This window comes from Venustampulla echinocandica, assembly GCF_003357145.1.
Source record: "Venustampulla echinocandica strain BP 5553 chromosome Unknown scaffold_6, whole genome shotgun sequence".
Classification (NCBI taxonomy): Eukaryota; Fungi; Ascomycota; class Leotiomycetes; order Helotiales; family Pleuroascaceae; genus Venustampulla; species Venustampulla echinocandica.
The window spans coordinates 773,795-786,433 of record NW_022474211.1 but is presented as its reverse complement, the minus strand read 5'-3'; the positions used below and the strand labels follow the sequence as shown (position 1 = coordinate 786,433).

Sequence of the window (12,639 nt, the reverse complement as noted above, 5' to 3'; positions counted from 1 at the left end):
AAGCCTCCGATCGGCAGATTAGTAGTTGGGGATGGCTACCAGCGAATACCTGCTGTTGTATTTTTTTGGGGGGGGNGGGTGATTTTTATTGTCAATATTGTATCCATTTACCCCCCGTATTAGGCAAAGAGGTGGAAGAACAGGCACTTACTTGCAAGACATATGAAACTTAAATCTGAGACCTCAAAATATTTATATATATATCAGGCTTGGTATCAAAAATAATTCGGTTCACTGCGGGTAAAAACTACCCAAAACAACGCTAACGCTAACATGCAAAAAACCGTCCTATCCTACAATGACTAAAACCAGCCATATACCCAATATCATACATTAACATGCTACGCTTCCTCCCAACGATAGCGTAAATCATCAAAGCCCATGGTATCATATTCCGTAAAATAGAACCGTGCAAATGTCACACGAGCTGCGCTCCTTTTCCAAGTGTCATCTGGCTTAGACTCATAGTCCGTGGTGCGGTTTTCGGCGGTCCAGACGCGCCCATTACATCGCCGAAAGTATCGTCTCCAAAAGGCCCTCTCTCCTCAGCAGGAGTTTGGAATATCTCCTCGGCCCCATATTGTGCTTCGTCATCGCTGCTATCATGTTCGAATGAGGAATAGGTATCGGTTGGCATAGTAGGTTCGGTTATGCGTACTACTGCGGTGTGATTTGAAACCGGAGAGCGTATGGCGTGGAGCTGCTCCTGGAGATTATGTACTAAGACTTCAAGCTGCTGTCGAGCACTTTGCTCGGCTAATATCAGGTTGGTAAGATAAGTAAAATGTTCTGCTGTAAAACTGCCATCTTTGGGCATTGTAGGTGAATCAGAAGGTAGACCACGGATTGTGGCTGAGGTAGAGAGTGGACGTGCAGTGCTCTGTGATGTGCGGAGGAGTGCATTAGAAGTTGGTAAAGTTGACAGAGGAAAAGTTTCAAGGGAGGGATCGCGTGAGGTGTTGGTGTTGACTGTTGTGGGACGGCTGCTATCAAAGGAAGACGTTCGCTGCCGGTTTCCACGTGCTCCGGCTTCCAGAGTATGCTGTTGAGGTTCCTGACGCCCCGCGTGCTTTGGCAACGACACCTCGGACGCACCAGTTGTTGGCCGAGCAAAGGAGGAACTTGAGAATTCGTTGAACGGCCTCTTAGGTGGGTCATTGAGCTGAAGGGCATCTGCAGACTGGCCGCGATATATTCGTCTTACCGCCCTATCCATCTTGTGCACCTGGGATTCTAATTGCCGAACTCGAGTTTCAAGACTTGCGGCTTGAGTGATTTTCATTCCAGCCATCTCCCCAAGCGGCCCAAAATTGAAGGGTTGAGGTTGATCCTCTGGCTCTGTGGCCTCATAGTCCGCCTCATCCGATAGAAGAATAGGATCTTCCCCTTCGGGTCTATTTGATGACATCGGCGAAAGGATTCCTGGGTCATAGCTTTCTCTCCAGTACCTTATTTCGTCACTTCTACGTCTTGGAGCCCCAGTCCCAGACGAGGTAGCTCTGAGTTCACCAAGACTTCGGGAGCGCCTATTCGGATGGCTGCCGCTTGTGACAGCCATGCCAATATTGGCATCATCCTCAACACTAGACATTACTTTACTACCGCGAGCCTGACTGCTCGCAGGCCTTGGTGAGAGACCAGTCCAATTTTCATACCCAGGTATTTTAGGCGGCGCCCATAGTCTGCTTGGTGTTGTAGCCCTGCGAGGCCGTGACTGCCCATCAGCTTGTATTGACTCCCGATTCGACTGTGGTGTGCTCTCCTGAGGCAAGCCCTCTGAGTCCGCGATAATCGAATGAGACCGCAAGGCTCGGCTATACTCATTGATGGGTAGGGAGGCCGAGCGCTTCTGAGAACCACCTCCGTTGGTCGGCAGTTTACTTAGAGCGGGTGGATCCTATTCATAAGGATTAGTTACCACGCTTTCTCGATTAAGAAGATTCCGAACTTACGCTGCGATGGTGACCTGCACGAACACTTGGGCTTCGTTCTCGCTCGCCAGATGATGTGCTGCTCCCCTTCCTCTTCTTCCCAAAAAGCCGCCCAAAAACCGATTTTAATGTCGACTTCTTCCGTTGCGGAGATCCCACACTCGACTTCTTCGAAGGCACACTTGTCACCGAATTCCGCATTGCGGTGGCTCCATTATTTATCGCTCGCGGTGGCGACGGTGGTGATGGTGCTTCCCTTAGTGGTTCCGAAGGCATCGTATCAGACTGGGGAGGATCTACTATGTCCCCTCCGGCGATCTCTGATTGTTCCGCTGTGATATCAAGTTCGGTACCGGTCGAGGATCTCAGCCGCATCTGCTGTTCTGTGCCGTCAGCTCCCAGGGGGGTAGCTATTCCTGCGCCGCGGGTCCTGATGGGGAACTCGTCGTCGTCTTGTATGGGAATTGGAGGACCTATACGGCCTCTGATCGAGGATCGAGTATTCGTCCGAGCCGGCTTCCACGCTGCGGATGGTCGAAATTTGCTCATCGTTCCCGCCGAGGGGTCAAGCCCCTCTGCTTCGTCTGATGCTCACAGAGGGAATGGATCGAGGGGACAAGAAACGAGCTGGACGGGTATATGATAGATGCATCTGCAGGCCAGCTCTCGCACATAGCACCATTACCGGCAAAGGTATCGTGGGCGAGGGGCAACAGCAATAGCAACAGCTAGATTGGCGGCACACGAGCCGGCCTATATACAATATGTCTCAAGGGACGGAGACATTGTAGGAATGTGGGACGGCGTGTTGGCATATAGAGTCCCATTAACCAACTAAAATATGCGACGATGCATCACGTATCATAAGTCCTGCGACAGGTCATCATGATTGACAAGGAGAGTGGGCGATGAAACGGGATATGATAGCAGAGGGCGAGCCCGGCATGGGTTAACATAGCACAATGATTAGGACTGAGTACTCCGTATAGAGCCTACAGGCCCATAGTAGAAGCACTCGTACTACTGAACTAAGGCACGGAGTAGGTGTAGCTGGATAAGTGGATAAGGGAAAGAATGGGACGTGGAGGTTAGGCCAAAGCGAGATACGAGGCCCGAAGCGCAGGAGACCCCTGCCGAGCCGCATTTCAAGTTAACAGCAGAGACATGGCATAGAGAGCGGCAGTCCCGTTGGTCCTGATGGTTACGGGTTATCAAAAGTTATATCAGCTATTCATCCCGAGTGCAATGCTCTGCAGCACGAAGCACTGCGCAGTCAGGCGTGGCAGTTGAGTTTGTTGTTAATCTGCTGCAGTGTTACATGTACTCGCGAAGCTCCGAGTACGAGTTGATTATTGGGTAGCTCTTGCGACTTGATTACTGAGTATTGCAACCACTCGATCTCGACCGTCCTTAGCACGACGGGCGCTGCTTGGCTGTGCTCTGCATCCGAAACAAAGTGGGGAGACAGGGAACTGGGCATCTTTTCGGAGGCGCCCAGTCGCCGAGCAGCTGTCCCTGGGAGCCTAGGAAGGTGGATGGACTCATTGCCAATTGCTTGATTTCGAGCCGGGAGAGATCGTGGTACTGGTAACGGAATATCCTCTGGATGGCCTACAAGGCCAGGGAAACCCAGCCAAGATCTGCCCTATCCTCCCTCTGTACCATGGTCCTGAGGATTCTGGAAGCTTTGGCAATCAGCAGCAGCGACGGGTGATGGACATGAAGGAGATATCCCAGCCTGATCCGGTCCAGCGTGCCAATGACCTTCCTACCTACAACACCGAGTACATCGTGCCGAAAAAGAGGAAAAAAGAATCTGGGCAACGGTGTGGCGTTGAGGCAGGGAAACTCTTTTGTGACTGCAACTCCAGCTGCCCCTCTCCTCTCACTTCTCTTTCGCTCTCTTCCTCGGCTGGCGCATCTGACGATCCCGGTTTTGCGAACGGCTTACGAGGACAAACCGACCTGTACTCACGGCGCTGGCTCGAAAGTCCACGAATAATCTCTATCGACTTTCCTGCGCCATGCATGCATGCGTGCATGCAGCAGCATGTCTGAGCCTTGCAGCTTGTTGGCAAAAGCGGCCAATGCAAATGCCCCGTTGCGTGAAACGAGCATGTTGTCAAGAGTCAAAGCACCGCTAACTCGTCGACAGGCTGCTCCGGACGGAGAAAGACGAGTCGTTGTCAATTGTCTAATCCCGACCCCTTCCGCTAGAAATGTAATAGTTGAACAATAATGCATGAAATTCATCAATTCATAACGTAGTCCTGCGAGCGCGTTCTCTTCATGTGTGTGGTTAGAAGGCGCAGCGGTTATGTAGCTGTGCCCCTCATAACCAACCCCTCTTGCTGCTCCCAATATTATATTGATAGTGAACCACTAACCGCCTCTGTCCTGGTGAGACAGCAAGGTCCGCATTCGTCATTCGTCTGATGCACCCAAAAGACCCTGGGCCCCGCGTGGCTGCGTGGCTGCGTGGCCCGGATCACCTATCCGTGCTTTGGAGGCGAGTCCTTACGAGTACTATGGCGCAAAACCGCGAGTTAAGAGCAGGCATTGGGTGATAATGGAGTTCCCAGAATAATGCCCTTATTAACCAGGTTGGCCAGCCCGAGATTGTGAGGGTCAATATCAATTTAAGTCAGCAACCGAGGGATATCGTAAATCGGAATGCTCCTCGAGGAATTCCATCCATCGTTTGAGGAACTTATTGCCTCTGCATCGATCATACATTCCTCGTCAGCATGCTTGTCTCAGCAGGAAATCATTTTCGTACTGCCGAGGCAGGAAAACGTGGTCTAAACTCACTGCAATGTCTCAGAGTCCCCGATGAGGGTCAAAGAACGCCGACTCCTGGTTATGGCAACTGTTTCTACGTCAAACGATGTTACTGTGGCATTTGGGAAACGATGAGATGTTTACCATTCAGCCGGCGTTTCTCCCCTAGAAACCCGATCTCGCGGTCGGAATTGCTTCTTACGAGGCTCACGATCACGGCCTGCAAAACGTTAGTGAGGTTCTATTCATAGCACGATCCGGGAAAAAATAAAAGACAATGTGTTTGAGAGCGAGGGAGTATTCGCGGGAAAGGGCTTTCCCATACTTCTTTCTCACGGCCCTGAAACCCATCGATACTTCCCAATTCAACACCTGGAAAAGTTTCCTTCATCGCTCGCGATATCAATCCTAGCTGCACACATGTCAGCAAGTTTCAATAGATTCCGAGCCCGTTTCTTCTGGATTCCATGACGATAGACTTCAAGGGCGGGAAAAGTGCTCCCCCCTCCCATTTCTCGCATCCTCCCGCTCGAGCACATATCCTTTCGATGTAAATAAGAAACACAAATCCACTCACCTGAGCATTATACGGCGTAATAACCGCAATATCCTCGGGCCTCACCCCAGCATCGACCAACTTTCTCACATGATAACTCACCAGCGCAGCCTCCATCTCATTGCTCTTACTCTCGGCGATCATTCCCCTCTTCGCCTTCTTCTCCGCATCCTCCTCCTCGTTCTTCTCAGGGAAATCCCCGCCTTGCGTGTCGTAGAATATCAGGGGTTCAGTTGTGTCTTCGGTGTCCTCCACTGCGTAAGGAAGGTCTTTGAGTAGTCTTGCCTTAACGCCGTCCGCTGCTACGAGCTTGGATTCGTAGAGTTCGTCGGAGGGGAATCTCATAATTTTTTCGTGCATGCGGTATTGAGTGGTTAGCATTCGCTGTCTTGGGTGTTAGTAACTGTATCTAGTGCAAGTGCACATAATCCCGATTCAAAACCTCGAGGTTCTGCTAGCAAAACTCTTTTGGAAATGGGGGAATATTACCTTAATTCCCGGACCATGAAGATTAAGAAGTCTATCAAACAGGGTCTTCTCCAAAGTCATGCCCTTAACAACGCCTTCAACATCCTTCACTTTCGGCGCCGCTTTCGAATTGAGTGACTTGATCGTAGGAGGTAATTGCAAATGGTCACCCGCAAGGACAACCTTACTCGCCCTCAGCAGCGGAATCCAGCACTGAGCCTCTAAAGCCTGACTTGCCTCATCAATGATAACGACATCGAAGACTTCATCTTTCGTCTGGAAACCCCCAGAGCCGTGTAGAGTAGCAAGTACCACCTTACTGCTCCCCACCAAATTACCAATGCATTTCCTCTCCCGCTCCCTAAACTCCTTCCGAAGCTCCTTGAGATCACCATAAATAGCTTTCCGTTCTCGGCCACTCTTGGTTTTGCGGATAGACGCTTGCTTGCTATCCATTTCCTTCCTCACGTCTTTGACAATAGCGGCTGCATCTGATGTCTGCGTAAGGACGTCTAGGGAGTGATTGAGGATTGAAGGCAGGAGACGTGCTGGATGCCCGAGACGCACAATAGGGATTTTGTGAGGAGAGAGCCGCTCTACGATGTTATCGACTGCGAGGTTGGACGCCGCACATACCAAGACTCGTAGATTCCGCTTTAACATCTGGAGGATGAGCTCAATTAACGTATGAGTCTTACCAGTCTGTGTGTACTGTTAAATTTGCTGTCATGACTTCGAAAGGTATTTGATTTATGCTTACACCGGGTGGTCCATGGATCAGAGCCACCTCCCGTGAAGCCAAGGCAAACCTGATAGCACCCTTCTGTGAATCATTAAGACTCGGATCAACCCAGCCTATATCTCCCGGATCTTTAAAATCCTCATCAGACACAGGAGAAGGACTCGTAAGCCCGAACAAAACCCGAATAAAGCTCGAATACTCCTCGGTTCTCATCTTCTGCAGTCTATTCATAATCTGATTCATTCTTTTTCCTCAATATCAGCAATGAAAGCCCTTTCGCTAAATGAAACGGGGCATTATACCTTTTATAAGTAACGTCATTAGCCAACTTTACAATCCACAGCCGTCTCATCCCCGCTACATTATCATCATCTTCCCGATCCAACGCAACCCACACGGCACTCCTGCCTACCCTCGTAACAACACCTCTACTCCCCTTCGCCTCCAATTCCCTCACCTCCCTCTTCTTAGCGCTGCCCGCCGGCTGCTCACTCACAATCACAATATCACCCGTGCGGATGCCATGTTCAGGTAACTCGCCCTCGCTGTTTGCAGTAGCGGAGTCCGGTCCAAGCTCGATGACGGTCTTGCCACCAAGACCTGTTCGCTGTGATGTGAGTGTGAGGTTTGTTATGGCGATTCCGGCACGCTGGAGGGACGTGGGTGACGTGTTGGAGATGAGGGATGAGGTTTCTGTTAGCTCCGATTGCAGTTCGGCGTCCAGCAGGGCTAGCTGAGAAGCTGCGAAGGAGGGGATATCAATGGCGTCTTTGGGAGCCATGGTTTTATAAAAGGCTATTAGCTGGCTTTTTTCTAGGTTGTGGACTTTGTTTTGATCATGTGAGGCGTTGGAGTTTTGTTCATTGGGTGATTTGTGTAGGTTGGTGGAGGGGTCGCTTGTGGGCGGGGTAGTATAAGGTTATCAGATCGGGGGTTTTATGGGAACTACTGGACTACTCTCAACCCTTCTTTTAAAGGTAATGGAAGCTGTGCATCAAGAGATGGAAGACCATCTTTATATATTATTCCATATTCTGGAACGAAACCTATTTAGCCCTTATGTAAATATAATTTATTGCTATCAAATCAAACACCAAATGACAATTCCCGACTCCTACCAAACCCATTAATGATAACCCCATACCGTAATATAACGCCGTCATATACACTATACATTAACCCCCCCTCAACTTATCTACGTATCAATAACCCCCCTACCTCTTCTCAAACGCCCTGGGTTCTACCGCCACCACCACAGTCAGGGACGTAACCATCAATGCAAACGTAATAAATGCAACCAACGCCACACTCCCCCTACTCGCCGGGAATTTCCCCCGTATTATCCAATGTTGAGATTCGAAATATCTGTGGAACCCGATGCCTAGCATCACGATGCTTATGCCCAAAAACGTCGCGCCAAGGGGCTTTCCGATGTGTCGAAGGCGTTGGTATGACTCGGCGGGGCTGTCTATAGCCGTGACATTGAGTCGGAAACTGGGGGATCCTGTTAGTGGTGCTCTTCTCACTTGAATGGAAGGCGGGAAGTTGGGGGACTTGCAGTTGTGTGATGGCTATGCCAATAGAAGCGAAAGCCAGAGAAGTCCGTAGCCACGCAAGAAAGGTACGTTCTGGACAGAGCAATGTTAGCATTCTGCTTTTGCAAGGCCATTTAGGGAGATATCATACCGAGAGCCAAATGGTCCCTGGCCACGCTGCCCTTGTTCTCGAGCTCTATCGACCCATATTCCGAGAGGATCCGCGCCCACCACGACATATGCTCATCCGCCAAACTCCCATTGTCGTTATTGGCATCGTCTTCAGGCTGGTAGACACGCCCCGTTCTCCGTATGCTTGCGGTGCTAGGACGCGACCGCAAGGCCGTTGCAGGCTTCTGTGCCGTGGACTGGTAATTCGGATTCTGCCCGCCGGGCTTCCTGACGATACTCGTCTCCTCGTCCGCACTGCTCTCTGGTTCCGCATATGTAGCGGCGCTCGACCGAAGCATGTTTGCTCGCCGGTGGGAGGTTCCGCCCGGGCCCGAGTAGTGCGGGGAGGTGTTATTCGAAGCAGCTTCCTGCGTCCGTCCTTGGAGGATATCGTCAGTGCTGCCTCTCTGGGGCCGGACGACAGCCTTTGGCGAGTCTCGCACTCTTGCAGAGTTGGGGGTTGCAGGAGGGGCAGCTCCTCCTTTGCTGTTGGCGGCTGACATGGCTATATACCCTCCTCGATGCTCTCTGAATGCTCCTGTTCCACAAATGCCGACTGCTTAGGGTAGCGAGGCCCGGGGGGCTTGAAACTTTGAAAGGTTTCTCGGCAGCTCCTTTCCACAATTGTATGCCGCTGTATGGTGTTATCCTGCCCGCATCGAAAAGAAATGGTGAAATGCGCCGATATTCTGCATGTCCCAGCCCGCACGCAATTTGGTCGTCACAAGACGCGGGTATCGCGCTCTTGTGGCTCCTGTGACTCGCTACTTGCACATCGACACTTACACACAAGCTGCATGTTTACCGAGTCTAGCTGTGAATAATGTGGGGGTCGGCTTATTGCCAGGCTTCGGTCCCCTACTATGCAAGAACCGTCCACTCTGTTGTGCTCTTACGGACAGCTGCTCCCGCTCTGTTTACGGAGTATTTATTAATAAAGTATTAAGTGGCGGCAGTTGTGGGTGGTTCACGCTCTGAGACGCATTTCAGGTCATTCAATTTTGGATTTTCACCTATACGCCCACTATAGTTCGTAACCCATTCTCATTTATGTACATAGGCCGAAGTGAATCGAAGTAAATTCAAAAGTCCCTATGCTCGTCAAAGCAGATATCATCAGAGACAAAAGGTGGAACATAGCCCCGCGCGTGCAGATCAGGGAAAAGAAGAGTTCGTGAGTGCAACAGATCGAATGTCTTTTTCTTTCTTTTTTGCTTGTCCAGCTAGACTACCACCAGATCGATGTAGGCCATAAGAACCCACGGCGGGCCGCCGGTTAAAGGACATGCATATTTTTCCTTCCTTGGAAAATTGGTGGTCAGAGTTGAGACAGAGAGATGGCACCTCCATCCAAAGAACATCCATCGGCCTAGAACACCCAGCGCGTCCCTAATATCAAGAAACGCTCCATGACACCTCCTCCAAACCATCGGAGAAATTGAAGCGGGCAAATGCAACCAGCCACTAGACAGTAATACAACAAACATTAACATTGGATACATAGGAAAGTAGAAGACCACGGGGGGAGTGCCGAGGAACCAGAGCGCGAGGATATCTAGACGTTTCTGGCCGCTCACTAGCGGCACCTGTTTTGGCGTTGACGTGGATGGAAAACCCAGACCGGAGCTAAAGAAACAGCAGCAGTCACGGGATTCCAATCATTTCGGTGCATGGGCAGAATATGGAATGCACCAAGAAGACTCGCACGGGCGATCCGTTTACGAGAACTCGAAGTACACATCTCCAGTGGTTCCGGTCTAGAGCTGGTTAGTAAATATACAGATGAGTTTTGGAGGATGTCAACTCACGGTGCAACCAGTTGGGGTGACGTTTCCATCGGTATAGTATTGGCCATTCTTGTATTCGCACTTGGCGGTGACGGCACCCTTGATGGCAACGTTGAAATCAAGCTTTCCATCTGGGTTGGTGGGAGCATTGGGGAAGATTCCGATGAAGGTGCCGGTAGAGTGCTTGCCAACACCGACATTGACGGGAGCCCAGTTACCAAGGTTGGTTCCGGCGGTTCCCCACTGGCAGGCATCGGCCACGGAAGCGCCTGCGGGGTTGATGTAGTATTGAGCGGTGGTCTTCATACCCTTCCAGGTGTAGTAGGTGTCGGAGTCAGGGCAGGTGAGGGGTTGGGTCTCTCCCGCACCGACGAGGGTTGGGATGGTCTCGGATTCGGTACCAGGGTAATCGGTACGGCAGATGGCGACCTTCTTGCTCAGGGTGTTCTTGACGGTAACACCTCCGGCGCCCTTCTCGCAGATTTGCTTGACGCTGGGTCGGGAGAGCTCGAGCATGCCGTCCGCATTGCAGTACAAGCCACCGATCGACTGTCCGGTAGCTCCCTGTGCATCTGGCCATTGAGTCTTCTGGAAACCAATTGGGCAGGCGTATGAGCAGTATGTGTTTGCGTTGCATCCACTCTTCCCCTCAATGTAGCTGATGGAGCTATCTCCCGGCTTGTAGTTAGGAACGTGCTGAATACCGGTCCATCCCCCCAGGTTCAACCAATCGGCGTCAATGGCGCCATATTTGGAAGGGAATGACGAGCAAGGGATCTTGCCGCTGGGGAAGTCTGCACTGGTGTCGCCATTACCACCGCCGGTGCTTGGGGCAGCGACCGAAGGAGCCGCTACGGCGGCGGCGGTGGTGGTAGGGGGTGGGGGAGGTGCCTTGGTGGTGGTGGGCTCCGGCTTGGGGGATGGCTTCTCAGCAAAGGCACCGCCCTGGGCGGCGGAGGAAGTAGGGGGTGGGGGAGGAGCCGCGACGCTGGATGGTGCCTCGAGGACGGTGTCGCCGACCAAGAAGTACTTGCCCGAGGCGACGCCGGCCTTGACATCATCCGACGAGATTGGCTTGCCATCCAGCATGTAGACGGTCACGGTGGGGGGCTCGACGGTGGTGGTGTACGTCGCTCCGCGAGCCTCGATGGGGGAGCCACGTCTGGCGACATGCTCGTGGTGACGGGCGTGGTTGTGGCGCTGGGCAACTGCGAGAGTTGCGGCGCTGAGAAGCGCGATCTGGGTGAACTTCATTGTGAAGAAGCGGATTCGTGAAGTGAATTCGACGACTAAAGGACCGGGGGCGCGTCTGTCAGAGGACTGCTGGACGGTGAGGTTCGTAGATGGGGGCGCGGTCGAAGGGCTTTAAGTTGGAGGGGGCTGGTTAGCATTCCGATCTTATCGCGACAGGAGAGTCGCGCAGCGCAATTAATTGACGCGCGTAAGGGGTAGAAGGGAAAAAGGGCAGGACGACGATGGCATTATTGACAGCGCATTGATAAGTGTCGGTGACAAGCAGATCCAATCCCTAGTTGGGGGGGATAGGTCGCAAACCAAACCAACGGTGAGGGAGAAACAAACAGCGGGCGTACCTTGACAAACAACAGCACGTTTCAGAAACTGAAGTCGGATATTTTTCACCACGAAGAGATCGGATGAGTAGATTGGGCTGGGGGGGAAGATGCGGGTTTTGAGTTGATTCAACAGCAGGGTGACTGGAAGAGATCGTAAAGCCGGTGTTCCAAAGGAATGTGGTAGAGAGTCAAGACTCTCAGAGTTGGGAGGGAATGGGTTGACCGTAGATGAACGTGAAGAAGAGATCGTTGAGGAGGGAGGGTGGAGATGGGGAGGAAAAGACGGTGGTAAAGGGTGAAGGGGGTGGACACTGGCGGGCGCGGGTGCGGGTGCAGCAGTGCAGTGCGCGTAGTCAGTGCCAGAGCCAGAGCCAGTGCCAATGGGGTGCTGAGCGGCAGCCAGGAACAGGGTCGAATTAGTGGGCTGGCCGCGCGATGGGGAGAGCAGATTGGCCCGGGAGCTGGCTGCGCTAGGCCGTGTAGAGGCTGAATGGGCCCGAAGCGAGCGGGAACAGGAACAGGAACAGGAAAAAAGTCGGGTTAGTTCGTGTCGAACGCTGTAGGGGATCGGGGGGGGGATGGGAGGGAGATCAGTTTAGCGGTGGGCTGCTGCTACTCTAGGCGGTAGTTCGTCCATAGTCTTTAGCGGTTGCTTGGGCGGTGCTAGGCGGTGGCTTAGGGGGTGGTCACCGTGGTCACAGCAGTGGTCAAACAGGAGCAACAAGTCAGTAGCACCGGTACTCGCTCGGTCGCTGACGCTGTCTCTGTATTCCTGATACATACATCGTGCTACGTGGTACAGTGGTACAGTGCCGTACGTGGTGGCATGTCAAAATGCAAGTTTATCAGTTTGGCCTGGTCTCTGCTCATGCTTTCACACTTGCTAAAGAGTAACAGCTAACCAGACCATGTGGTGCCACTGGTATTACCGCCATCGTCACGGTCATTATCACGGGCACTGCGATGGCTCACTGCCACATCACCCCTTCCCACAGTACGTACCGTACAGTACTGCTACCAACACGCCAGTACGTACAGTCAGTCTCCCAATCTCCCAGCACTCACCACTCCAAGAGCCCGCCCAGCTCTCCAAT

General features: G+C 52.2%; 4 protein-coding genes across 4 annotated transcripts; all 4 read right to left on the bottom strand.

Annotated features, from left to right (window-relative positions):
- Positions 1-418: 418 nt before the first annotated feature.
- On the bottom strand, positions 419-2,480 carry BP5553_07673 (uncharacterized protein; the record flags this gene model as incomplete). The annotated part of the gene is made up of 2 exons (XM_032016296.1): positions 419-1,897; positions 1,953-2,480. The coding sequence occupies 2 exons, from the start codon at positions 2,478-2,480 to the stop codon at positions 419-421; spliced, it is 2,007 nt and encodes a 668-aa protein (XP_031867527.1).
- A 2,271-nt stretch (positions 2,481-4,751) lies between these two features.
- Positions 4,752-7,259, bottom strand: BP5553_07672 (DNA-binding protein SMUBP-2; the record flags this gene model as incomplete). Its single annotated transcript, XM_032016295.1, has 7 exons — positions 4,752-4,800; positions 4,857-4,932; positions 5,049-5,124; positions 5,290-5,652; positions 5,758-6,438; positions 6,497-6,722; positions 6,781-7,259. The coding sequence occupies 7 exons, from the start codon at positions 7,257-7,259 to the stop codon at positions 4,752-4,754; spliced, it is 1,950 nt and encodes a 649-aa protein (XP_031867526.1).
- A 533-nt stretch (positions 7,260-7,792) lies between these two features.
- BP5553_07671 (uncharacterized protein) lies at positions 7,793-8,687 on the bottom strand (the record flags this gene model as incomplete). The annotated part of the gene is made up of 2 exons (XM_032016294.1): positions 7,793-8,106; positions 8,165-8,687. 2 exons carry the CDS (start codon positions 8,685-8,687, stop codon positions 7,793-7,795), a joined length of 837 nt encoding a protein of 278 aa, XP_031867525.1.
- A 1,215-nt stretch (positions 8,688-9,902) lies between these two features.
- Positions 9,903-11,225, bottom strand: BP5553_07670 (Uncharacterized protein; the record flags this gene model as incomplete). The annotated part of the gene is made up of 2 exons (XM_032016293.1): positions 9,903-9,941; positions 9,993-11,225. The coding sequence occupies 2 exons, from the start codon at positions 11,223-11,225 to the stop codon at positions 9,903-9,905; spliced, it is 1,272 nt and encodes a 423-aa protein (XP_031867524.1).
- Positions 11,226-12,639: the final 1,414 nt, after the last annotated feature.